The sequence below is a fragment of the Branchiostoma lanceolatum genome, chromosome 2 (genome assembly GCF_035083965.1).
Source record: "Branchiostoma lanceolatum isolate klBraLanc5 chromosome 2, klBraLanc5.hap2, whole genome shotgun sequence".
Classification (NCBI taxonomy): domain Eukaryota; kingdom Metazoa; phylum Chordata; class Leptocardii; order Amphioxiformes; family Branchiostomatidae; genus Branchiostoma; species Branchiostoma lanceolatum.
In genome coordinates, this window is record NC_089723.1 from 5654547 (window position 1) to 5680842 (window position 26296).

Consider the following 26296-nt stretch of genomic DNA (forward strand, 5'->3'; position numbering starts at 1 on the left):
ACAGGTGTTAGAGTAAACCATCTTGACAGGTTAAGTACCACCTGTACTGACTACACCGGAACCTGTTCTATCTTACAACAACAACATTGGGGGTGTTGAAATATGACAACCTTTTCCAAATGAGACTACCTTACAACTTGTAGATAGACAATACTCAATCCTATCTGTTAGCAGTCTAACCAGAGAGCATTTATCAAAGTTGGACTAACTGGTCAGCATTGGAAGTGAAACCTCATACATGTACATTGTACCTGATAATATTGTCAGGCAATAAAGTTCTTCTTCTTCTTCTTTTGTGGCACCTGGAAACCTTCTGTTATCTTAATCATCCATGAAGACAGGAAATCAACATACCAGGTGTCAGAAAGATGACCTACACAGCCCTTCACAGATTAGCAGATAAGATTAGTACAGAAACCAGTTTGATGACAGCATCAGTTCAATTGGTCAAGGCCATTATATTAAGACAGCCGGAGTATAAACACATGTCATCTTACATTTTCGTGGTAGTGCAATGCTGCTTTGCTACGGCTCATGTTTTTGGCCAAGCACACCAGGTCACCCCTACTCTTCTCGATAAGTGTGTTGGGTTCTCTTACGTGCAGAGGTTTGATGTTTGAGCTAATGCCTGAAGCTCCCTCATACACGTACACATACATGTACTAGCATCAAAAAGATATTACTTGTATGCATGTGGAAAGAACTGTTTAGAAAGTTTGTAAGTCTGTGAAATATATCAAACTTTCATATCTTTCATGGCAAACCAGCTGGTAAATTGCTTCTTTGGCCTCCAGAGGCCAAAAGGAGAAGGGGTCGTCCATACTTTTCACTAAAAAACCTTATCAAGTCTGAAACTTGTTTAAGTGGGTAAGACGTGGCTGACATAATGTACGATAGAGAATACTGGAAGCTGAACAGTGTACATGTATATGCTTCAACTTGTTAGAGTAAGAATTACGTATGTGTGTACATGTATATCTGACATCCCCATAAGGCCTTTGCAACTTTTCTCAAGAGTTTCCGCAATGGGCATAGAGTTTAGACCTTTGATAGGTTACTGACAATAACAGCTGTGTCATTCTGTTTATTTCTAATAGTAACAATCTTTGCTTGATGCCTTTCCTCCCATAATATTTCAAGCCTGCATCTACCAGAAGCCAGAAATCACCCAGGTACAAATTACACCTACCCTATGATCACACATAAATGTGAGAGACCCTAACCTTTCCTCTTGTTGAGATAACAGAAGGTTCACTTCCCAATCATTTCATACAGTTCTGGTTCAATTGCTGGCCTCTGTCAGATGCAACACCATTTTGTCTTGTCAAGAAGAGACCTATCACTCTGGTAAATGTTAAGATCTAGAGGATGAGTTGCATCACATTGACTCTCACCTATGTTATCTACCAAGTTAACTAAGTTAAAATACAGTCAAAACTGCCTAAGAAGACCACTTTGTGAAATGATAGAATCTGGTCTATGTGGACAGGTGGTCACTATGGACAGGATTCAATGGGAAAAATTATGTAAGGGACCACCAAAAAGTGGACACTTTGGCCAGGTGGTCGTTATATACAGGTCACTCACACAGGTTTCACTGTACATGAACATTAGAATTCTTCCCACACATTTGGTGTGTTGTCCATCCAAAAATCTAGACTGAACTTTGGGACAACCATGAAATTGATGAAAACATTAAAATGAAAGATTTAAAAAAGCAAAATTAATTAATAACATGGGCTCCCAAACAATCAGAGTGGGACGGAAAAAAAATCAAAGCTGGAGACAGCCCTGGATTTGACCATGATTCTTCAAATAACCCACTTCCTTTGGGAGACCCATTTACATCTGGTCCCATTCTAAAGGGAGTCTTACAGATCTGGGCAGTATTTATGTGAAACTACATGTAAAAGAAGTTCTCACTATCTTCTTGTAAAAAGGCTGACCTTTCTGTTACTTCAGCTTGATGATAAAAAGTTCAATAAAACAAGTTCCCCTGATATAGTTCCTTACGGAAACCTTAAGGGATTGCTGAAAGTATGTCACGGGACAGGTCAACTCCGGAAAAGGTCTGAATAGGAAACTACTAGTCTGTTACTTCGTTTTGTATTGCTCTTTTAAAAGGTATTTGGAAAGAGTTGAAAAAGTCTGAAGGGTCTTTCAATAAAGTAGTTCTACAAACTATTTGTAGGTTTTTGATTATAACTGTAGATATGAAAATGCCTGACTCGATAGGACCTGTCTTTAGTATAGTCTAGATTGCGTTGTATATTCTTCCATCTCTAGATTGTCAGACATTCTTTTAAACAAAACCTTCAGTACCCTGACTTATACTCCTGTAGTTTGTTGAAGGTTTAATGCACTTGACACTCCCTTGCTTATTTAATGGAAGACTAAGCAAAGAGATACAATTCAACACATGCAACTTTATCAACCATGATATAGATAATTTCATGCTAAATTAATATCACCCTTCATGACTATATGGCACTGCTTTGTCACTACTTGCAGAGAGGTAACCAAACCAGTGATCTCGATCCAATTTTAGCTCACTGAAGAGCTATTCTTCCACTGGTCGTGACAGAGAAGACAGACGCTATGTACAGTATTTACAGTTTCATTGTACTGGGGAAATTCCCCTAGCTCTTTTCGACAAGGACAATGAACATTGGACCATGGCTTAACGTCCCGTGCTAAGGACTGCGACCCTTTCTGGTAGTGTGCATGTCAGGTGAGTGACACAGCCGGGATCGAACCCGGGGCTTCTAGTTCCAGAGGCAAGATCTCTAACAACTGGACTATGCACAGTACCAGTGATCAGTGACTCATACATGTAGGTTAATTCACTTCTTCCTGCCCTTGAGATATTGAGCATGACCTTGAGACACTGATGACATCATGTGGCAACCGCAAGTGTCCCGTAATTAGATCACAGACAAGCACTGTCAGCAATGTTTGTTGACACACTGGCTCCCTGGATCCTTTGTGGAGCCAGGATGGATAGCTTCCTCCTAGACACAACAGTCCAGAATCTTTTCTCTAAAAGCCGCCTTCAAAGGCCCCTATAGAACGCTCGCTTTGCTTCTCAGGAAGGAGAGTTCAAAAACCGTAAACAAAATAGAAAATGAGTTCCACAGATTCGGATAGAAAGAAGAAAAAAGTTTGTTGACCTAGTTTACAAGCGATGTCTAGTGGTGGATGATTTTGCTGAAAGGTTTCGGGCGCCAGACTTATTCTCTGCGACAAAAGCTGATGAAAGCGGCCAGACGGTTGTGATAAAAAATCCAACATGAGCATTGATGCCTTAAGCAAGGTGTTGACTTAAAAGGCGTGAGGTAATGTTTACAAAACACAGCTTAAGAGATGGTCACTGATAATTGAGTTACCTGACCTTTATCAATACAACACTTACCCCTTTCAAATTTTGCTAATTACAGACACTGAGATACTCCATTCTCCATGCATCTTACACAAGCTACTGGGAGGTAGACTCGTGGGAAGGTATTGGCTTGAAAAGGACTTCAGGTAAAAAATTACCTGCCTCTTTAAGAAATTGTGTAACCAGATCTAAGCAGTCTTAATTGCGACTAATACATAATCAGTAAAAGTTTCCAATCTGGACAATATCAAGTCAAGATATACCTACGCTACACCTGTATATTGAAAAAGCCTTGCTGATACTACGTACATTTTGTATACACGCGGGCTCGAGTTGTTGTCTGTAAACACAACACATGTAGAGTTGCGGTGATGATTACAATACAACAGCGGTAGTAAACGCTGAGGCATTCATCTCGGATCACCCAAGCTTTGTACCCTTTGATTCTCCTACCACGCCACTATTTGCTGGACAACACTATTAGAATTACAGGCTTGCGCCTTCTTTCACACACCGGTATTTACAAAATATTGATCGAAGATAACAATACCTTTCACAAAACGATTTACGGAATCTTCTCTTTTTTACCGACTGAACCGCAGTGTAGCAGATACATTCTTTCCTTAAACTTCATTCAACGTTCTTGTTTCCAAAATAAGACGGATGCTTTCGTGGCAGACAGAGGCATACTGGCTGGACGCTGAAACAGAATTCTTCATTCTTAACCGCACAAACGTTATACGCAAAAAGAAAAATCTTGCATGATATGACTGTATGAAACTGCAATGGCTACAAAAATGAGCAAAAAGCTCAGTTTCACACATAGATCCCAGGAGAGTACAGCAAAAGCAGCAGACCACCGTGCAGGTACACATGTAACCCAATCATGACTTTTACTGACTGCCCCTTGTTTGTTGATATTCTGCAAACGTCAACAATACCTTTGTTTTTACTGAAAATACATTTACCTTGAGCCTTGCTACTGGCAGTCATGTGTAATGTTAGAAGTTTTAAATAGCACCTCAGAGGGCAGAAAGAGTTCGGGCAGTGGGTAGAGGGGTTCAGAAGAACCCCCTTCTCCACCACTTGCTCAGGGGTATCTGAAAAGAGTGGTCAATACATTATCTCTTGACAGCGCTGTTAAGGGCAGTCTCCGTTTCTTACTTTGAAATCATCTCAAACCCAAAAAAACATCGAAAAAAAATCTTGTAGGGTAGAATTTTCAAAATTTTCCAGGGACGCATAAAAAGCTTGCGCTTTCGGCGCTTGTCTCGGGCTTTCAGCACTTGCTTGTCGAAAACATCTACAAAAGAACCCTTTCCAAACAAAATCCTGGCTCCAGCCATGTTTACTGATGCCAGTCTGTCATGCTGTAACATCTTCAAGAGATCTGAATTTATCATTGTGTGTCTATGATTTTTCAACACTGCTTTAGTGAGTTGTTTGGATGTCCTCATTGGTGGAGAGAGAGAACTTCAGAATGAAAATGGCTTTACAAAACTGCATGTTAGAATGTTTTAAACTGTATTATACAATAGGTCACAGGGAGGGTACAGTTGCCCTGTCTTTCAATGGTAAGTTCCCTGCTAGCAGGATATTGGCTAGTGGATATTCATGGAAAGGATGTACAGTCAAACCTGGCCACCTGGCCATTGTGACCATGTTTTGTTGGTTCCTCAGATAATTGTTCCCTTTGACACAAGCATTAAGAATACTGTCTATATATAGTGACCACCTGTTCTCACAGACCAGATTTTAATCAGGCTAGTTTTCTTAGGCAGTTTTGACTGTATTTTGATTTGCATTGACCAACAACTAAATGAATAATCTTTCCAGGATCCTACTTTATGTCTTTTATACAGACATTGTACAGTCAAACCTGCCCAAGACCACTCAGGGGACTGATAAAATCTGGTCTATGTAGAGAGGTGGTCGCTATAGACAGGATTCTTAATGCTTGTCACTGTGTCAATGGGAAAAATCATCTAAGGGACCACCAAAATGTGGTGGCTTCGGCCAGGTGGTCCTTATGTACAGGTGATCACTTGTACAAGTTTGACTGTATAACAAAGACAACGAATATATAACGTTGGGTAACATAAATTCGTGGGGTACTTAAATTCGGGATTTTTCGAAAACGGGGTATTTAGGGATATGTGCTAGATGCAACATCAGTAATACCACTAGAAATGCAAACTTGACAGACTAACACATTCAGAACACTGCCTGAAAAGCTTCGATAACCATGTGGCGAAGTTGGCGACGTCAAAAACTCTCCGTCCCTTATTGACAGAGTCTGGGGGCTTCGTGGGAGACTCACACTGCACGGTTGTTCGCTGGTTTATAAGACAAATGTCACATCTCCTGCCTGCTAAACACAATTATTTACAAGACAACTTATGACAATCTCTTTTGCTAACCTGCAACTGGATTCTAAGTGTGATCAATCATCAAAACTCCTCTTTGTTGCTACAACCTACGGCACGTGTATTTTCCCGCCGCCATATTGTTACCCAGAATCATGTCGTCAAGCAGACGACAAAAGGTTTGTGAGGAACACTTTTTTGTCTAAATGTTGCGTGTGATAGTGGACTGAAGACGATATTTTCCTCAAAGTTTGCTCCTAACACAACAAGGAACACATGGACATAGTAGTATAACCATTGCTACGGCATCCAGCTAACTTGCCATGAATAATGTACACGTTGCCATGACGGTGGGGATCGACTTTGAGTGACGTTCAACCCACTCAACAAACGGGATGTTAGCAAAGGCCTGATGTGTGCGATACGGCCGTTTTTTCGTGTATTTTTTTACTTGGACACGTCTATATCCATAGCACTCTCCTCAAGCCAAGGATGGAACGAATAGCTGCTGTATAAAATGTGATTAGCGGTAAGATATTCAAGACGAATCTTCTCTCCTGAATTAATGTGCCCCCCTGTCTGACCACACTGTCATTGTGCGTGCGGCGGACGGTAGTTTCAAGTTGAAATATTATGGTGTCAGCACGACTAGAGACAAAATCTACCATATATATGATTAGTGCAAAGATAGTACATGATACTGACAGAATAATAGAAAAAAAGGATGGTTTATTGTTCTGCTAGATTGATTTCAGTCAACCATTATCGGAAAAATCCTGAATTTATGTTACCCAACGTTACATACTACAACATAGATCAAACCTGTGTGCTAATGCATTGGAAGAGTGCTATCAGCAAATAATCTATCGCACCTGTGGTATCTTCCAAAGATGACTGAAATCAGAGACAGGGCTTCTATTCCTGTGTAAATATACATGCACAGACAGCTTGATGGGCATGACCTTTCCCTTTCCTTGATATATAGTTGCACAGATATGCGACTGTCTGTCCCATCTATCCTTTCCCACATCTTGAAGATGTGCATCTTAACCTTGAACTTTTACCAAGGATTGCTTTGACCTTGGATAACTCGCATTTTTCTCAAGTGGGGGAGGGTGCCATCCCTCACGTGGTTCTTAGTACGATGTGTCACCTTCTGTCCAAGGGTCGCTCTCGGATATAACTTCAGGTCTTTGACCTACACTAACCTTGACATGAGGTGTTGAAAGACTCTTGGAAGCATTTTAAGAGCTTGGCGGCCTATAGAAATGGAGATGTGCACTGCTCATATACATAGAAAGGTGTGGGAAGGCTTTTTTTTAAACAAACAATTTGAATACACTTATTGCACTGGACCAGACAGAATTGAAGCTATACTGTTAAGGCATTATCAAATTGACTGTAAAATACTAAATAAAAAGCATGCTTACACAACTCGTTTCTGCCACTACCATGTTGATTGAGAATAACCTAGAAAGAATTTTCAATATTTATAGTGCCTTCTGCATACTGGATTTGGACATTGGAATCAATGTTGTTACCAGTTTTTTGTTCGAGGACACAAAACTCCTCTTAACTTTTGGCGCATTTCACATTGAAATGTGTTTTTTCGGGTGGGTATAACATAGATAGAATATAACACGGTATATTCCGCATCACCCTCGATACAACCCGTGGTCGGACTGGTATATTGGGTGATACGGAATACTGAACTCCGTGTTGTATTCTATATATGCATATGTAAGTAAACTTCAGAGAACATTTGCTATGTTTCATAGAGTCAGAAAACTTTTAAGGTGTGAAAAATAGAACCAAATGTACCCTTGCTTGACAAGTGCCACATGGTGGGAGTTCTAGCTGACCACAAGTGGCCTTCTTGACATTGACCTCTTGGAATTGGGGTAATCAAATCTGGGGTTAAGACAGGGCGTAAATAAGGAGATCAGGACCATTTGACCCTTTACCAACTCGGCCAGGCCCATCAGAGTTAGGGTAGCCAGGTACCCAAACCTATAATAGGTTCAGATACAAGGCTAGGATAAAAGTTAGGGTGAGGGGTAGGGTTAGGGTGTTAGGGAGTTGACTGGTGTTGGGCCGAGTTAGGCACCCGCTGAACTGGGAAACGGCTGAAGTGTTCGCCATCCCTAAATAAGCAGACAATTTCAACTGCCAGGCAACGTCCAAACTGAAAACACCTAATTCACAATCAACTTTATCATATTGCTTTACAATTATAACAAAGTTATCAACAAAAACTTCCATTATTGTCAGAGCTGCAAACAGAGAAAATCCATTTTTAATAAAACACTTAGAAATGTTTTGATGTCATTTGCTGTGAAACATCTATCACTATTTGTTTGGCATGTGGTTTTCACACCTCAATCTTAGAATCAGCAACATCACATTGAAACAAAAGTGGGACTTAATCAAAAAGCTCTGGACTTGAAACCCACACCAACTGAGGACGGAAGAAACTGAACTTGATGTCATCTTGTTACTAATGTTACAAGTCTGTCTGTCAAGAGATTTCATCATCTCGGACAAGACAGCAGGTCTTAAGACTCCCGACGGTGAAGTTCGTTTTCCCAGACGTAGGATCAAGATTCTACCAGCCATAACACTTCATCTGGAGTTCATTCCGGGCGAACAAGCTTTGCCACCAGCTCTATCATCAAGGTCATGTGACACACACAAGAGCATACACCCAAGTCAAGGTCAAATGAGGATCTCACACATGATTAACATGCAATATAGGGCAGAAAGTTGTTATACAATCTCTCATAAGTGAACTTTTGCAACCACTGTGTCTGGATACTTTCATTGTACCTGGTAGTTGTAAAACATCACCTTGATAAGGGTTTGGTGAGAAATTTCGCTATCTTGAACTTTCTCCTGAGACACAGCACTGGGGCTTATAGACCCAAATGGACCAGATGAGGTTTAAATCCAGGACATATGACCATGTGTGTGTAAAAAGGGGCATCCAAGTTATTGTACAAACTGACATTTTTGAATGCCCGCAAGTGCTCAGACTCTAGGAATGCTGCCAAGAATTCCCTATGGTTTTAACTTCTCAGACAAATTGCAACTGAAGATGGAACATAATACCTCCAAAGAGACTCGGGATCCTCTAAAGTCACAAAGTGTTATACATGAAGACTTGGAGCTTTAACATTGCTGGAGCGATTGTTAGAGTCTTAACTGAGCTTCATGCTACTGAGAGTATACTACTTAATGTATACCTACTGACATTGGCTCATTCATAATCAGAACATGACACTTATAGTTTATAATGCACAAAATATATGTGTCAGGGTTAATATCCGTGCATGCTACTTTTGTCATTGAGGAAAAAGATAGAATGGACCCTTTTGAATAAGGTACATTGATGCAATATCAATTATCATATAGCGGTATATATTTGTGCAAATGCAATAAATTCATGGCTTTTACCTCCATGAGAAATGGAAGTCACTGTTACAGTATTGTTTTGGATGTGTCTGTCTGTGTATCAGTCTGTATGCATTTCCGGATATTTTGTAGTCATCATAACTTACATGTATAAGAACCTCTGAATGGATTGTAATGATATTTGGTATGTGGGTTATGGGGCAAAATTGTCCATGCTTTTGCACTCTGGCTTTTGTTTTACTTAAAACCTGGTTTCCCGCATCTGCATCTAAACCTAGCTTCCTAAAATCAAAGTGACCCATGTATGTTTTCTGGAAAAATAAAGTTCCTCTAGAAAACCTGCATGGGTCACTTTAATTGGTTCCGGTCAACACATGGTCTATAAAAAATCATAACACTCATGAGTAAACTTAGGCTATCAGAGGGCGGTACATTGGAATCTGTCCAAAATTATGCTGGCACAAGTTCAACATGGACACATCTTGTTACTGTAACACTGGGTAGGTATACACAAGGATTTAGGTGTGTGACAATCACTCCTGATCTTTAGTCGTATCCAGATACAGCAAGTACATACAAATACAGATATTCAATCGAGTATGATGACATGGTAGCATTCACGTGGACTTGTTTACGGTGGATGACAGGGTGCGAATCTGAGACCCAACACTTTGGGCAAGGATTTAAGTAGGGGAGAGCCAAAGGTAATTCAGGACAGTAGGAGGTCTTGGTAAGGGATACCTGACTGATGCTTTCCATTGGATTACGACAGGGTTGGGGGTCTTGGTCTTTGCCTGTGTTCGATCCTTCAGTCTGTTCTTTGTTATCTACTCTTCCATCAAACATCACCTGGCCTGTCACAGTGCACTATTGGCATCCGTCCAACTCTGTGGGACCTGCTCTCTGGAGCTCCCTCCCTCTATTCAGCCAGACATACATTGTACATAGGCATACCCTTTTAAATGATGCATGCACAAAGGTGCTGCTAATAAAAAATGAGGTTGCCATCGAGCTCTTTACCAATTAAGTCCAAGGGCTACATCAAAGCAAGAAATCAAAGATCTCATACATATACCTTTGTGAAAAATTTAGAATTTTTGTGAATTTCTTGTTTTATTCATTATTGTGAATTTCTGGCATATTCTGGCTATGCATGACCAAATTTGCACCCAAGCCAAGTCAACCTTCCCATCCTACCAGTCTCCGGTTATACCATCTTCCGCCTCATATCACTCTACAATATGACAATAACTACAGACACACACAAGAACAAACAAACAGGCCAAAAACAACACCTAAGAAGAAACGGCTAAGATGGGGACAGGATTGGTTTGTTAGATCCAGGTTTCCAGAGACTTGTTTCTGGGACAATGTTGGATGATATGCATGTTGACTTGATCATGAACTTAAAGTGAAAAAAAGCAAGGTAGACTTTTGTTCAACCATTGTTTCACTATGACCTAGGTAGATACCAGGTACTGTATGTCCTATGGGAGGTCACAAAGTTGATGACTAGCCAGACAATACATTGTAGTTACCAGAAATGTAAACGAGTCCCAAGGTAAAGGCCTGTAAAACTTTGCCATGCAGGATGGTGGGAATGTGTGCACAACATGTGTCCTAAAGATGTTCCACACTACTTACATGTACATCATATGTGCAATGTATGTATGTATGTATGTATGTATGTACATGTATGCTCTCAGTTTGCATTTGTATGAGGATCGTCAAAAAGGACACTACTGTTATTTCAGTTGAACCAGAAACTTGACTAGACCTCTGTGCAGAATGTTTATCCCATCAGCACATGTCAGTGAGTAAAAGTAAAGGTATATGTAGTCCCATAGCCTTTTTGAGGCCATAGGGGCAGTGGGTTGTTATCCACTGTGACCAGGGCACGGTATTGGAAGGCATTGCCCATCCCGCTCCTTCCAATGCCTTGTACCTCCCCAACCGAAATCGGGTACCCATTTTACACCAGGGTGGAGTAAGGAAAGTTGTGTAAGGTGCCTTTCCCAAGGACACACATCTAGACAGAAATGACAGGAACCGAACCAGTGACCTCCAGATCTTTAGTGCTCTAAGCTAGCCACTCGCCATTCTGTTCCAAGCCACACTGGGATGTACATTGTAATCTAATTATGAGCACTGCTGCACTGGGCTTTACAGGACATTGCCATTCTGAAGGTCATTCCTCAGGAAGTCGGAAGGAAGTATAAATAGACCGTAAACTCCTGGAGGGGATACGAATCTTGAGTGTGCCTAATTAGGCCAAGGACCTTCCAGAGGTTAAAGAATTTGCCCATCACAAGGGACAGGTCAAAGAAATGCCTAAAGAGTATGGTACACCAAAGGACATTATACAACTCTTAAGATTTCAATGTGTCATAGACCTTTAATTCCTGACCAGATTTCTCAGGATGAATGGTAATGATAAGCTACAGTACATGTTCTATTTAGTTACTAGTCAGTATAGTTAATACTAGTTAGTTATTAGTTAGTACAGTTCATCTCTGCAGTGAATGCCCCCTTTCACAAGATAACAATTGGTGAGCGACCATTGAGCAAGCAAAACTGGATTTGTGTCACCCTTAATTTTATAACTAGAATATGATGCGTAATGTTAAAGCATGATTTAAAAGACAATGAAACACGCAAAACGTAAAAACATTTTGTTCTTCATCTGTGAAATTCATTGATTGATCGTCAAATTTTTGGTTGCCCAGCAGTTGCGACCTCTGGTGGAAAAAGGGGTGTAACTATTGGTTTCTCAGTCTTACATCAACACATCGAGAAACCAACTTAAGACAAGAGATGATAGTGTATTTCGAACACGATGTCAAGTGTTATCAGACAAACAACAGATAGATGGAATTTGTTCTTCTAGCTGACCCCAATTGAAGACAATTAAATGACATCAAACCAGACTGACTAAAACATTTCTCCTGGTCTACTGGTTGTAATGAGAAATACACAGAAGTGTTGTTTTAATCATTTCCACATTGGACATCTGAAGTCAAGAGGGATTTCAGAAAGACAGCAGCAGAACACAAAATTCGTTCTACTCTTGACTCCATTTCAAGGTTTGCAAGAGACGCAACCTTGACACCCTTAAACAGTTTTGAAGACACAACAGGAGGATTCAGACAGTGATAACTTCAAGCCTGTGAAACAGGTGAAAGGGAGGAACTATGCCAAGTACTGTTTTATACTCACAAATGTCATGATGTAACCCCAAGGGCTATTAGTGTCGTAAAATCACACATGGATACCATAAGAAAAAAGGGTTAATGATGATGGAACTGGACGTATTCATTGGAAAGCCAGCTACAATATATTATATGATATTAGAAAAAAGTCAATATAGAAGGAAGGAAGGAAGGAAGGAAGGAAGGAAGGAAGGAAGGAAGGAAGGAAGGAAGGAAGGAAGGAAGGAAGGAAGGAAGGAAGGAAGGAAGGAAGGAAGGAAGGAAGGAAGGAAGGAAGGAAGGAAGGAAGGAAGGAAGGAAGGAAGGAACTGAGAGAATCACATCATGAGGTCTGTATTGGTCACCTTACAAAGGAGACCATCCTGATGTTTGAGTATTTTTCTTGGCTGCATTCTCTGTGATCGAAAAAAATTACTTCAAAATAATTGAAAGCTGGCCTGGCTTCCCCAGTCCTTTTGACCTGCGGGATGCCCACTCTTGAACTTGTACAGACGGGTAAGTCCCTGGACCGCGCCACATTCCTGTCTGTGTTTTGGCATTAGACCATGCAGCGCTGCAGACAGCACCTGAGCTAACATGTACTGATGGAGAGGGTCTGGGCCCCACTGTGGTGTGTCACAACAAACAGGTGGAGATGCATCACATGGGGGTAGATAATCCTGTTATACAGCCTGGGTGCACTACGATGTACTTGCAGGATGCTTAATGAGCAAGCTAGCAACAAGCATCTACACTGTACATATTTGCCAAATACTTATGCCATAGTCACTATGCACATCCTTCTGGTATTCAGGCATTCTCGAGTTACACTGTTTACAGATGGACACACAAACACACACACGAACCAACAAAATATAACCTTCTTGACAAAGGTAATAATCAACTCACCACAGGAAGGCATTAAGTGTCATGATGCTTAATGAGCAAGCTAGTAAAAATCATCTTCAATGTACATGTATGTCAATCTAAAAGGTACATGTAAATGTAGTCTCATATATAGCTTTTTTGAGGCTGTAGGGGCAGTGAGTTGCTATCCGCTGTGTCTAGGGCACGGTATTTGAAGGCGGAGCCCATCCTTCTCCTTCCACCGCCTGATATCTAACTCCCCAACCAAAGTCAGGTACCCATTCTTACACCTGGGTGGAATGCGGAAAGTTATGTGAAGTGCCTTTCCCAAGGACGCATCGAACCTCTTAACAGCCACTCAGCCTTTTGATGCCACTCTACAGATACTTTTACCTTAGTCACAAAGCACATCCTTCTAGTAATCATGTCCCTTTTCATCATACTGTACATATCTAACTACATACTTCATCCCTCTAGATAGCCAACTCATGTGTTCTTAACAGTATTATTAATTTCTTGCCCTGAAATTCAGATTTTTTTTTTAACGGAAAGGGTGAAATTTTTGGATGCTCCAACAAAAGATTTTCTGTCCTGGGACAGAAAGACAGGTCCTGCAGGAGACAGCCCTGGCAACGATGTAGAAAAACGGAAAATAGTCAAGAATAGCAGTCAGGCTTTGGGGTAAATAGGACAACTTAAAGGTTTATCACTCTGTTTTATACAGCTTGTTAAAGGACACAGTTTGGGGTAGCTTATTTGGTAAGGAGAGTTGTCTCCCTTTATATTTCAAGGGCCAGACTAGAAAAATGCTGGGAATGTTACCAAACTCTGACTTAAAGAGAAGAGTGTTTATCAACAAATAGGTCAGTCTACATCTCCTAAGTGCCGTGGTCTACAAAGGTTCCTGTCTCTTTTTTACACCAGTGGTTAAAGGCACCCAGAGCATTTTATGAGGCTTGAAAACTGGAAATATTCTAGCTGCTGTAATCTTAATGAAACCGACATTCAATGCCACTGTTTACCATATTTGCATGTGGATTTCTTATCAAATGTGCTCAAAAGCGGCACAAAAATAAGCTACATGGTGATCTTTTAATTTCACGCGCCTATAGCTAGTGTAAATAGACCGATACCATAGCCCCGCCCACCTCCGTAGAAATGCAAAATTAAAACATAAAAATGTAAAAATTTGACGGACATGCAGTCACCCTCTCTTTGGTCGAACTGCTAATTGTGATGGATAGTCAGGATCAGTCTATTAGGGCTTTGATTTTCTACAGTTCTCACCACACAACGACATCGTATCTTTGCTCCTTTAATGTAGATGTATGGTATAGCGTTATTGAAAATTACTATGTGAAGGTCTGGAATGACTAGAAATTGTTATTCAAGTTTCAAGCCTCATAAAATGCTCTGGATGTCTTTAACCATTATCCTTTGCCAGTTTATCACTCTATAAACTTAGGGTATAATCTTTGAAAAATTACCAGTATTTGCTGTGCAATCACTGTCTGTGTGTGTATTTATGTGTTATTGTTAGATTGCGAGGCTCACAATGTACTGGTTTCTTTTTCTTTTTTTTTTACTTCTTGATACTAATTCATCTGTACACCATTCTTGTTCACTCAGGACCTAAGACAACTTAGGGCAATTCCCTTAGATAGACTACTGTTAGCTTTCTCATCAAAATACAGCTTAGTACTGTATATTCATTTGCTTTTGCGGTAGCTTTATTTTGCAGTAGGAGGGCAAATAATGGATATAGCATTCTCAAAGTTATGGGTGTTGAACTGGGCTTGCAATTGCACCTCTGCATTGGAGTAGAGCCAAGTGGAGCTTCCATTCTTGAAAAAATTCTGTAGTTTCACATCAAGTCGCTAGGCTTCTCGGCAGCAAACCTGAGCATTGTACTACAAACATGCAGTTACAGAGACCTTGCGTTATCACAGAGACATAAGTGTGTGGTAGTACACACAGGTTTATGCCTGCAGAATGCTATAGCAATAGGTTACACCCCGATTTATACAGTCATGCATGTTGCACACCCTAACCCTAACATAGGGACGTTAGACTATAGCGCTGTCCCCAAGCAATGTCAATGAACTGAGCCATGCTTTACACAAGTGAATGTGCATTACTTGGTCCTACAATTCCTGATTTGGACAACAGAGCATGTATGTTGGCCTATAGACAGATGTTTCACACAAACTTTACTATACAGGCTACAAGTACCAGAGATATGAGAATACTTGTACTTAACTAGAAAGGCCGTCATTTGCCCCTGAGCAAATACAGCATGTTTCGCCAATACCCCTCCCCATGCAAAAATGGGCTGTCCCAAAATAATACCTGGGTAAATTGAAATATAATGAAATAACTACAAAAACAAAAAAATTGGGACAGCCCATTTTGTCAGTTTGCCAGGCTTACCTTTATTCTAACAAGAAAATTACATGTATATTCTAACTATAGTTGAAATTGTGACGGCTTTTATAAGAAGACAAAACAAAAATAAAATGTTCAGCGAAAATTCCAGCCCGTCAGTCATAAAGGTTGCCGTAACATTTATTCAATGCACACGTAAAACCCTATGTTCTGGCAAATTAATTAGCGACGCACACCACCTGGGTAAGCATCTCCCCGGATGAATGTCGGTTTCTTCGGTGACCAATGGCATAACGTATTCTTCTCGCTGATTGGTTGCTGGTAATTGGATCATCCCTGTTCATGGCGACATGTTCGCTTTTAAATCGGCCTAGACGCGTCACATAGTCTATGTTATAGAATTGTAGAATTCAACACAGAAAATAAAACTAATCCGATAATTCAACTGCTTAATTTTTTCTTGTTACTACAGATAAACTAAATCTTTGACCAAATCAGCTGCAATTCTGGTGTTGCAGGTCCTTGCTAGTAAAAAGCGTCGCTTCCCGTCAATGTTTTTTATTCCTACAGTAGGAGTCATTGACCTTTGGTTTACGTTGTTCCCGAGGTGTGGTTTTCAATATCTTTTCGGCGTTGTATGACACTGTTTTTAAGTTGCGTTTTTTAATCATCATTTTCTACCAAACCGGGCATCTGATCTGCCATGAACAAACAACAAACAAAAATTCTGCCGTCAAAATATTGTTTAAATCATATCCACGTGAACAGCGATTGCAAGCCGTCTTGTGTGATTCTTGTGAGATTCCATCTGTCAGTAGCAAGGAAGTTGGAGCAAGGAGGTTCATTATATATAAAACCTCATTGGTTGGAGTTAGTATTTTGGGTAGTGCTAATTACTTTTTATATTCAGATGCTGAAAATTTCCAAAACTGGTAGCCGCGGCCACTGTTGGAGAGCTTCTTTTACTTGCAGCCTTATGCATTAGCACTATCATAGTGCTACGAAACTGGGCGACTGAAGGCGTAACCCAATTGCAAGCTACAGTGAAACTGTAACACAACTCAGGCTTTGCAAAAATTTCACAATTTTTTTCTAAACGCACCGCAAATCTCTTTCGTGACAAGCTACCCGGCAACCGTGAAACTGTAACACACACAAATTCCACCGTGACCATCCTTGGGAAACTGTGTGGTATTGAACCAAAACATCACCGCAATATTTCCTACTCGATACAAAAATTTACATCGCTGTATTTCACCAACGAGAAGCAAAACTTACCACTGAATTTGAAACTACGAGTCGTTGTCATGTGGGGACCGCGTGCTCGCAGGCCGAGCGCGTATATACAACGAGCTTCCTCATTGGCTCAGAGCTGACCAACCACACAATCACTTATACAGTTGAGTACCCGTGCAGCGCGCCCAGGTGCAGCCCGCCTATTGTTTGCCTTTGAAACGCCGCCGGCACCGCGGGAGACAAAGTAACCAAAAATTCCATGAAAAAATCGCAAAATAAGTAATTTTGAAGTAGTGTATGCCCAAAAAAATACTGGGGTCCTTTGGATAAATATCCAATGCACAACTAAACCAAGTTTCAGGTCCTTAGGTTCCAACACCACGGCACTGGAGGCCATATAGTGCGAGTTTTGTCTGAAAATGACCAAAAAACCTCGATAAAAGGTTTTAAAAACTTATATCAACAAAATTAAAAAAGAGTCTAAGGGTATACATGTACTCTTACTCTACCTGCATACCAAATTTCAGCCAATTTGGTTCACGGACGACCGAGAAGAAGCGATTTGAAGATTTGACAGGAGAAGGAGGAGAAGAAACATGACAAAAAACAATATGTTTCGTTGGCGAAACATAATAACTGCCATATTGATCCATAAGAGTATATTTTGTTCAATGTATGTTGGTTAGCCTAGGAGCCATCCTTTGCAGCAACCGCTGGCTCATTCTTTTAGCTTATGGTTAGCAAACAGAAAGATTGAGCGAGCGGTTATAAAGGATGGCACCTAGGCTGCATGTTGGTTAAGGTATTCTTCTGAAGTCCACCTGGAGTGAATTCTGTCACTTGTTCAATCCAACCTTGCCAGTGGTATCCCGCTGTCCATGCGTGAGATTCACAGGAAGTAAGTTCTGATTCTGTGCACTAGAAAATCACATTTTGTTTCAGCTGACGAGAAGGTAAATCTGGAACAAACTTGCACCTTCATGGACCAAGGCCGACTGAAGATTCTCACTTAAGGTTTGTAACCTTGCTAAATTGGCATTTTGACTTTCCATGGTTTTCTCATTTAAATGAATAAAGAAAGAATATTGATAGCTAGCCTGGGTGCCATCCGATTACTACCGGGGCTCCTATACTCGCTGCCCTTACGACCACAGTTCTTCCTTAATTCATCAATGAGAAAACAATGGATAGTCAAAATGCCAATTTAGCCAGGGTGCAATCCTTGAGCCCTTGTCATACATAGCCAACTATGGCCTCCAAACCTTCTCCGGACCGTGGCTGGGAGTTAAGCCCCTGTCATACATAACTGACCATGGCTTCCCAACCTTCTCCAGACCATGGTTGGAACTTGGGACTCGGGAGTTTAGAAATGTCATACATAGCCAACCATGGCCTCCAAACCTTCTCCGGACCATGGTTGGGAGTTACGCCCATGTCATACATAACCGACCATGACTTCCCAACCTTCTCGAGACCATGGTTGGAACTTGGGACTTGGGAGTTTAGAAATGTCATACATAGCCGACCATGGCCTCCCAACCTTCTCCAGACCATGGTTGGGAGTACAAGTACATGAAAGCTTGGAGCAAGGTCGGCTACTGCATGGTCGGCAGTGTCAGCCTAATGTTGCAAAATGTTTCAAGCATTCAGGAGTGGATGGAATGGGTTGTGAAACAGTAAGGCACTGGTAGGGAGTAAGCTAGCAGTGGCTGCATCATAGTTAGGTGTCAAAACTGATCTTTCTGCAGTATACTCTATATCTTCTTTCCCATCAGAGCTATTAACAACACATTTCTTGCAATGGAATAAATTAGAACTGACACCCAGCCCTCCCCACAGCTACTGGCCTACATATACATCCTTTAATGACTTCTTATCAGAGCTGCCGACAAAGGATCATCCTGGCTACACTGCAGTATACTATGACTATAAAATTATCTTCTTTCCATCAGAGCTATTAACAACACATTTCTTGGGATAAATTAGAACTGACACCCAGCCCTCCCCACAGCTACTGGCCTACATATACATCCTTTAATGACTTCTTATCAGAGCTGCCGACAAAGGATCATCCTGGCTGGGAAACATTAAATTGATCAAGAGCCTCCAAACGACCTACATGTTAGATCCTAACATACGACCTCGGCCTAACCATAACAAACACTGCATGGGATTACCGTCAATGAGATAATTGGCTGAGCATTCCTCAGAGTGTTTAGACTACTAAGCACTCTTTCTCTTTGGTTTCTATCAGCAGCAAGCACTCAAGAGAGAGTCTAACACAAGGAAGTTTGGTGTTAAATGATTTAATCCAAAGTCAAAGCATGTAAGACTTTGGCTTACATTGTTTTAATCTCAAGGATTAACAGTTTATTACGTTTGTTAGAAGACTACGTTTTAGGTAGCATTAGTGCGTGTGTCTGTCTATCCGTATGTCAACACGATAACTTGAGAATGCCAGGGTGGATTGTCTTGATATTTTGTATGTGGGTAGGTCTTTGTGAGACCTCAAAATTAATAGATTTTGGGCCCCCTAGTTGCTTGTTATGGTACTGCAGCGGAACGTTTTTTTTTGTATATATCGATCTGAAGATGAAAAAGTCACCAAATTGGAGCTCTTGCTTATGCATTGTTTCCTACCATCTGGTTGAACACTATCTATTGGACAGGTACTTCATTATATTAGTGGCTTGTTATGGTACTGCAGCAGAAGTTCCGGATTTTGTATCACCAAATTGGAGTGGTAAATAGCTCTTGTTTTTGCATTGTTTATTGCCATCTAGCAGAACAGTATCTACAATGCTTCACCATCTAACACCACCTGACACCAGTGGACTGAGCTAACATCAGGCAGGTGATGGTTTGCAGACACCATTCCGGCACAGGTATCCCTTCAGGACAAAGATTGTGTGTAAATTACATCCTGCTCTTTGAACACCAGACGAATGAGGTAATCCTTTCCGATTAGTCTGAAAGCTCTTTCTGAGTATCAGCCGGCATACTGTAAATGCAGAAATGTTTGCAGTGGTTTTATGTTCGCGGTTTTTGCGGTGACCGTTTCACCGTAAACATAAAACCACCGTAAACATTTTTGTCCAATACTGTAACAGTATGTATAGCGCTGCCGCGAACTTAAAAACACAGCGAACACTCCATTTCCCCTTAGCGCGTATAAAAACCACGCAAACTTAAATGCATTTACAGTAACATACAGGAGAAAGTCTCCTTCTTAGACATACCAGTTTTGTGAAGTCACTTGTCTAGCACAGAACTACATGGTAGGTGGTACAACATTTCAAACAGAGAAAGAATGCCATTCACTAACAAGTGCTCATGACCACAAACAGCATCTTTTCCTGAATCCCCGGCCCCACTGAAACTATACATCTCTCTTGGGGAGATTGTTATGACTTAGTTGAAAACTCAAAATACTGTAAAATTCATTTATGTTTGCATGGTTTTTATTTCGCGGTAGGGAGAAAATGGAGTGTTCGTGGTGGTTTTAAGTTCGCGTTTGAAACAATAGTAGCGCTACAGTCATTGGTGGACAAAAAGTTTCGCGACGGTTTTAAGTTTGTGCTGAAGAGTTCAACGCGAAAACCGCGAACGTAAAACCCCTGCAAACATTTGCAGTATACATTCAAGCATCTTGAAACTGATTACCAACAAAATGTAGCTGCTGATATGCATTTTCTATTTATCATATCAAAGCTGTAACAGTCTTTGATTTATCGATTTAGACAGCCAGTACTTAACGTTACATTGTACAATCTTCATACAAAAGAGAGCAGCTAATTTAGCACACTTGGCAGTCATAACAAACTCTCGTGAGGTGAACAGTGTCAGCCCTCTGTTCTCTTTCACTGGAGAGAAGTCAGGAATGTCTTGATGTATTACCCATTCTCTAGGATGGATGCCAAGCAACATGGCCAGGATCATTTCAAACTTCTTTAGTTTCAAACTAGATTCCTTGAACACAAACGCTCACATTCGTCGGAAGTCTCTCAACACATCAACATTGAATCTACGGACCATACCGTTTCACTGGACAAAGTCGGAATACTGGACACTGAGCAGGACTACTTTATGAGAGGTTTAAAGGAGGCCATATACATCAGGGCACTCCAGCCATCACTCAACAGAGACAGTGGGCGTTATAAACTTCCTGGCACGTTTGACCAATCGCTGACGTCACGTATCTGTAAAGACACGTGTCAAAAATAATAAAAATTAGTCATGTGTCTGTAACTCTCACAAGTTTATGTTCGGAACTGATTCGTCATTATTAATCCTGAAGAAGGCGACAGTGGTTGTTGAAAATTTGATCCGTGAATACCTTAGTGTTGGAAGAAAGTTTAGCATTGTATTATTCTTTAGTTTGAATTGTTTGTAAGAGCAGAGCAGCAGAGCATTGACTCCACCTCCCTGTGACACCTCCACAGGCATAAGCGGATGGATAAAGTAAAGTAAAGAAAGAGCAGAGCTCCATCTACTACAAAAACACCAAAATCTGTTGCTGATTCCGCTTGTCCTTCAAGTTCATGTGTTGAAAGAGACTGAAAACCAGCGTGGGGTAGAGCTAGAGTAAACTCATCCCTAACAGTTCACAGCTTGCACCGATAGTACTGTAAATGCAGAAATGTTCGCAGTGGTTTTCGCGGCGATCGTTTTACCACGAACTTAAAACCACCGCAAACAATTTTGTCCAATACGTAGCAGTATGTGACTATAGCGCTGCCGCGAACTTAAAACCATTGCGAACACTCCATTTTCCCCTTAGAGCTGAAATATAAACCATGCAAACTTAAATGCATTTATTTCGGCCCCACTCATAGTTTAGGAGCCCATGTTGTTGATTTTCGTTGTTAAATCTGTCGTTTTAAGCTTACGAAAATACATTTTTATCAATTTCAAGTCATGAAGTTTAGATATGTTGGACAGATGGGGTTAACTTTTTTTCCGTCCCAAGAAGCAAATTTCTGTCCCGGGATGGAGGGACGGGTCTTGGAGACAGCCCTAATTGGTAGTTTCACACTCAAATGGAATCATGAAGTCAAAGATGGCTTAAGAGACTGTAAGATTTTGGTACCAATCATTTCATATTTACAAATAATGTTGTAAGAATCCTCTTAGTTGAAAATACCTGACTGTATAGAAAAATATCATTGAATGTCAATCAGCCAACAGCTTTCATAAAGGCTTGTCAACGAACACTGATGCAAAACACTCAACAGCCTGGTGTTCTGCACCACATAATGTACAAGGTAGACTGTAGAATTTTCTGTATTTAGTACTGAAAAACAATGCTTTAACAGCCCACCTGTGAGCAAATTATACATTGTTATCTTCAGATTATGAACAGCACGAGGAATTCTAAGATTGAGGTTTTATCTCATGGCAGACCTATTGGTATAAACCTAAACCTGAACCCTCACCTCTGATCTGCAGTGCTGGCCAAAACAATCTGATTCAAAACACACTTCTTCAATTGCTAACACCTGAACGTCGAGAGATAATTGTGAAGATGCAAGGTCATCAGGACATATGTACATGTATGGTGCAAGACAAGGTCATTCACACATGCTCCTAAAAAAACAAACATTGTTAACATAAGAGTTGGAAGATCTCAAGCCTCCATGAAATATTACGAGTTTCTTGTATGTCTTGACTAACAATATTGCACATTATTCAAAATAAAGGCTTTGATTAGCATTACCTGTGTATTTATCACTTCCTGTCACTCTACAGTAAATGTGACTAGCATGTGGAAAAGATACAACTGTGAAAACACTGACATACAGACCAAAAACAATCCCCCCTGTGAATTAGTAGCCTCTTCCATTGACCTTATGACCTGGAATGTCTGTAAATGACTAGTTCTACCACAACCTGACAGTGCAGAAAAACATTTTGACCTCTATGTAGACCTTCCCATCCTGCCAGTCTACGGTTACACCATCTTCCCCTTCACATCCTGACACTCAAATTCAAATAACTATGGACACACAAGAACAAACATCTAGACAATGAAAACAAAACATTTGTATGTTGAGGCAATTACTTGTTAGGACAAAAATTAGAGTATGAGCTGCGGTTGAGTTTGAATCACACGCAAAGTTGAATTAAAAGCTCATCCTTGAAACAGATGTTGAGGTAAACCATAAGACTGGTACTGCAGTGTGAGGGAATGACGACAGTTCTTATTGGGATCGAAGCGTTAAAAGTCAGGTTGAAGACACTGCAGTCATTTTATAGCTACTTTTGTGTAAAACTAAGAGGACGTCACAGACACTTCTTATTATCCGCTGTTGGTCATATTTGCATACTTAGTCACGACCATCTCAAACCCCACCCCAACAGTTTCCTACAACACCAAGTTGTACTGTAATTCTTGTTTCTTTCAGTAACTTTATGTTCACAGTTTTCACAGACACCTCTGTACCGTGAACTTATCATCACCGTGAAAAAAAACTGTTGTTATTATTTATGACTCCTTCACACATCCGTTCTGTAAATCACTTGCCGCCATTGTGAAGTTAAAGTTCAGTGAAAATGTCTATTTTCCTTACACCGTGAAATTTTGCTACCGTGAAGATAAAGTGAATTACAGTAAGTATTGTGTAAAACAAGACAAATGATGAATGTGAACCTTTGTTTTCATAATGACCATAAAAATATTATGTTGTAATGTTGTGCTATTCTATGTCAGGGTTCTCCCCCCAGGAATCATTGAAAAATTGCCAGTATAGGCAACATGTATATCCTGGTAAAATAAACAAACTAAATAAACCAAAAAATACACCATTTCCATTAACCATTGCTACCATCTTTTAATGTGACAGGTACTTAGCAAAGGCAGAGTATTGATAAACTCTTAAGGTCATGTCCTTGCCCTTAAGAACATTCCTCACTCTCTTTGCATCATACCCCCCAAGGAAAACCCTCCAAGAACTCACACACTGATAGCAAAACCACGCAAGCGATTATGTAGATAACCAGAATGTTGTCTGCAAAATGGTGACACTTCACCTCAAAGATATAAATTTCCCATAAGAAATCCGACTTCTGAGCAGGATACCAGACAACCACTTGGAACTCTCGCTGTGAAGGTTTGGCCTCAAGTATGAAATTTCAATCACAAGAAATAAACCGGAGTATAATTACTACAATGAAGAGAACCAGCTTTCTGGGGAAACCTTGCTAGAAAGCGAAGTCTAAACAGTTTGCTAAAAAGATTACGACAATGTAAAGCAGACCTAGAAACCACATGACTTCCACAGTCCATTTGCTGCAGGTGGCAAAGTTGTTCATGCATGTAAGACTGTAGCTCAAATGAAATCAATGAACAGTTGAGCTACTCTTCCACTGGTCGTGACAGAAAGGACAGACACTATGTACAGTATTTTGAGGTTCATTATACTGGGGAAATTCCCCTGGCTCTTTTCGACAATGAACAGTGGACAATAGTTTAACGTCCCATCCTAAGGACTGCAAACAGCAATGTGCATTTCAGATGGGAGACACAGCCAGGATTCAAACTCACAATTTCTTGGTCCAGAGGCAAAGACACTATACACTGGACAGCACCTGTTACACTTATCTTTGTACATTCAAGTAGCTTGAGAAGTCACTTACAGCCTGCACAGATTGATATCTCAAGTATTAGCTATGTCTGTACTTGGTCCAGTTATTTCATCAAAAAGATCCCAAACAAACATTTGTATCACTGGATCAAAACATCACAGCATGTACCCATTCTAGCAACAACTACACATTGAAAAATTCTCAATCTGAGAAATGATGTAGGATGTCTTGGTAGGGCAAAATTCCTACAGTAGCAATGATTTGTAGTTGTAGTCTCTAGTTGGTTATATGAAGGTCGCTGTGCCTTTTGTTGCATCAAAATCTCCAATCTGTATTCATCTCAAGACAGCTGCATTGTCCCTTCCACTAATAAAAGTTGATTACCAAGAGGGCCATACCGAAAAATTAGACACCTTACCTTGTACGATGAGCTGTGCAGTGGCGATGATGGTGTCCTGGTCGTTGGACGCCTCGCAGCGGTACAGCCCGTGGTCCTCCTGCTGCACGTTCGTGATGTGGAGCGCGCCCGACCTCATGAGGGTGAACCGGGGATCGCTGGGCAGGGCAGGCGGCGGCGGGCCCGGTCTGTCATGCCTGGACCACTGGTGGATTGACCACAAATCCAATCACTACAGTTAATACAAAAGACAGTGTGCCATTCAAGCTTTTTTTCGTGTTTTGTTCGTTTGTTCGTTCGTTGAAACCCTTGTAGTACCTCTAAGTGGCACATAGGGCAGCAAGTTTCCTTGCTGTTTCAGTTGCAGGATATATTTTTACAGGGAGGGGTTGCTGGCTCTTCCCCTTTAATGTGATCAAGGCACCTTCTGGAACAAAGGACTCCCATTTTAGGTCCCTTCCGAAAGATGGGTGCAGCCCTAACCTTTATTGCATCATTTTTTTTTACCTTTATTAAGGCCACACTAACTTGATTATATGGAGGACAACTGCATGAGCATTAACTTTTATCCGTTTCCAAAAAAAAAGTTTGCAACCATACTGTAAATTGTACAAAGGAGCTACAAAATGAGCAAATATATGCCGTCAATTGTAAGAAAAATTTCGGAAACAGAGCCAACGAGCGAAGTATTCCAAAGAAAAAGATGTGAAAGAGCAAAAAAAGAATTTATTGTTTGGTGTACCATTTTCTGTTTGTTCAGTCATTCATTCCATCTTCCTGACCACTTGCTCAATTTTTCTTTCTTCTCAAGCTTGCATCAGTTTTGGGGTACCCAGAGGATGTCATCCATATAACAACTCAGTATGGCCTAAACAGATAACATAAAGAGGAGCAGTAGAAGTGGTGTATGTTACCGTGATGTCAGGAAGTGGATACCCCGAGGCGCTGCACTCCAGTGTGACACTCTGCCCAGCTAGTACCTCTGTATCCTGCGGACTCACAGTGAAGGTGGGACTTGCTGTAAGGAAGGGGAGAGAGTTAAAACAAGTTAAAATCCTCCCACATCATTATTGATGTATAGTTTCTCCGTTTCATAGCCCTGGGCCACACTGTGGTGCAATCACTGTAGCAGGGGGCTAGTCCACTGGCAGTGAAGTGTGTTTAACTTCCATACTGTTTCGGCAGTGGGAGGAGAGGGTTGGGTTCTGCCTTCCAATACCGTGCCCTAGACAGAGTGGATAACAATCCACTGCCCCTACAGCCTCAAAATGGCTATGGGACACAATCCTTACTGACCTGGGCTGTTGAAGTATCTGAGCTCGGCAGGTTTGGTCTTCACCTCCCCTGCGATGTTCCTGGCCATGCACTCGTACATGCCCTGGTCCTCCGGGCAGGTATCTTGGGTCTACATGTATGTTTGGGAGGCCATGGTCGGCTATGTGTGACAGGGGCTTACCTGGGCTGTTGAAGTATCTGAGCTCGG

The 26296-nt window shown here is 41.0% G+C and overlaps 1 protein-coding gene across 1 annotated transcript in view; it reads right to left on the reverse strand.

Annotated features, from left to right (window-relative positions):
- LOC136427242 (peroxidasin homolog) overlaps positions 1–26296 on the reverse strand; it is a 123355-nt gene that overhangs the window by 24494 nt on the left and 72565 nt on the right. Inside the window, exons 10-11 of the mRNA XM_066416038.1 lie at positions 25728–25831; positions 24835–25018 (exon numbers count right to left, since the gene is read on the reverse strand). Coding sequence (XP_066272135.1) covers positions 24835–25018; positions 25728–25831 — 288 coding nt within the window. The remainder of the gene's footprint in view (positions 1–24834; positions 25019–25727; positions 25832–26296) is intronic.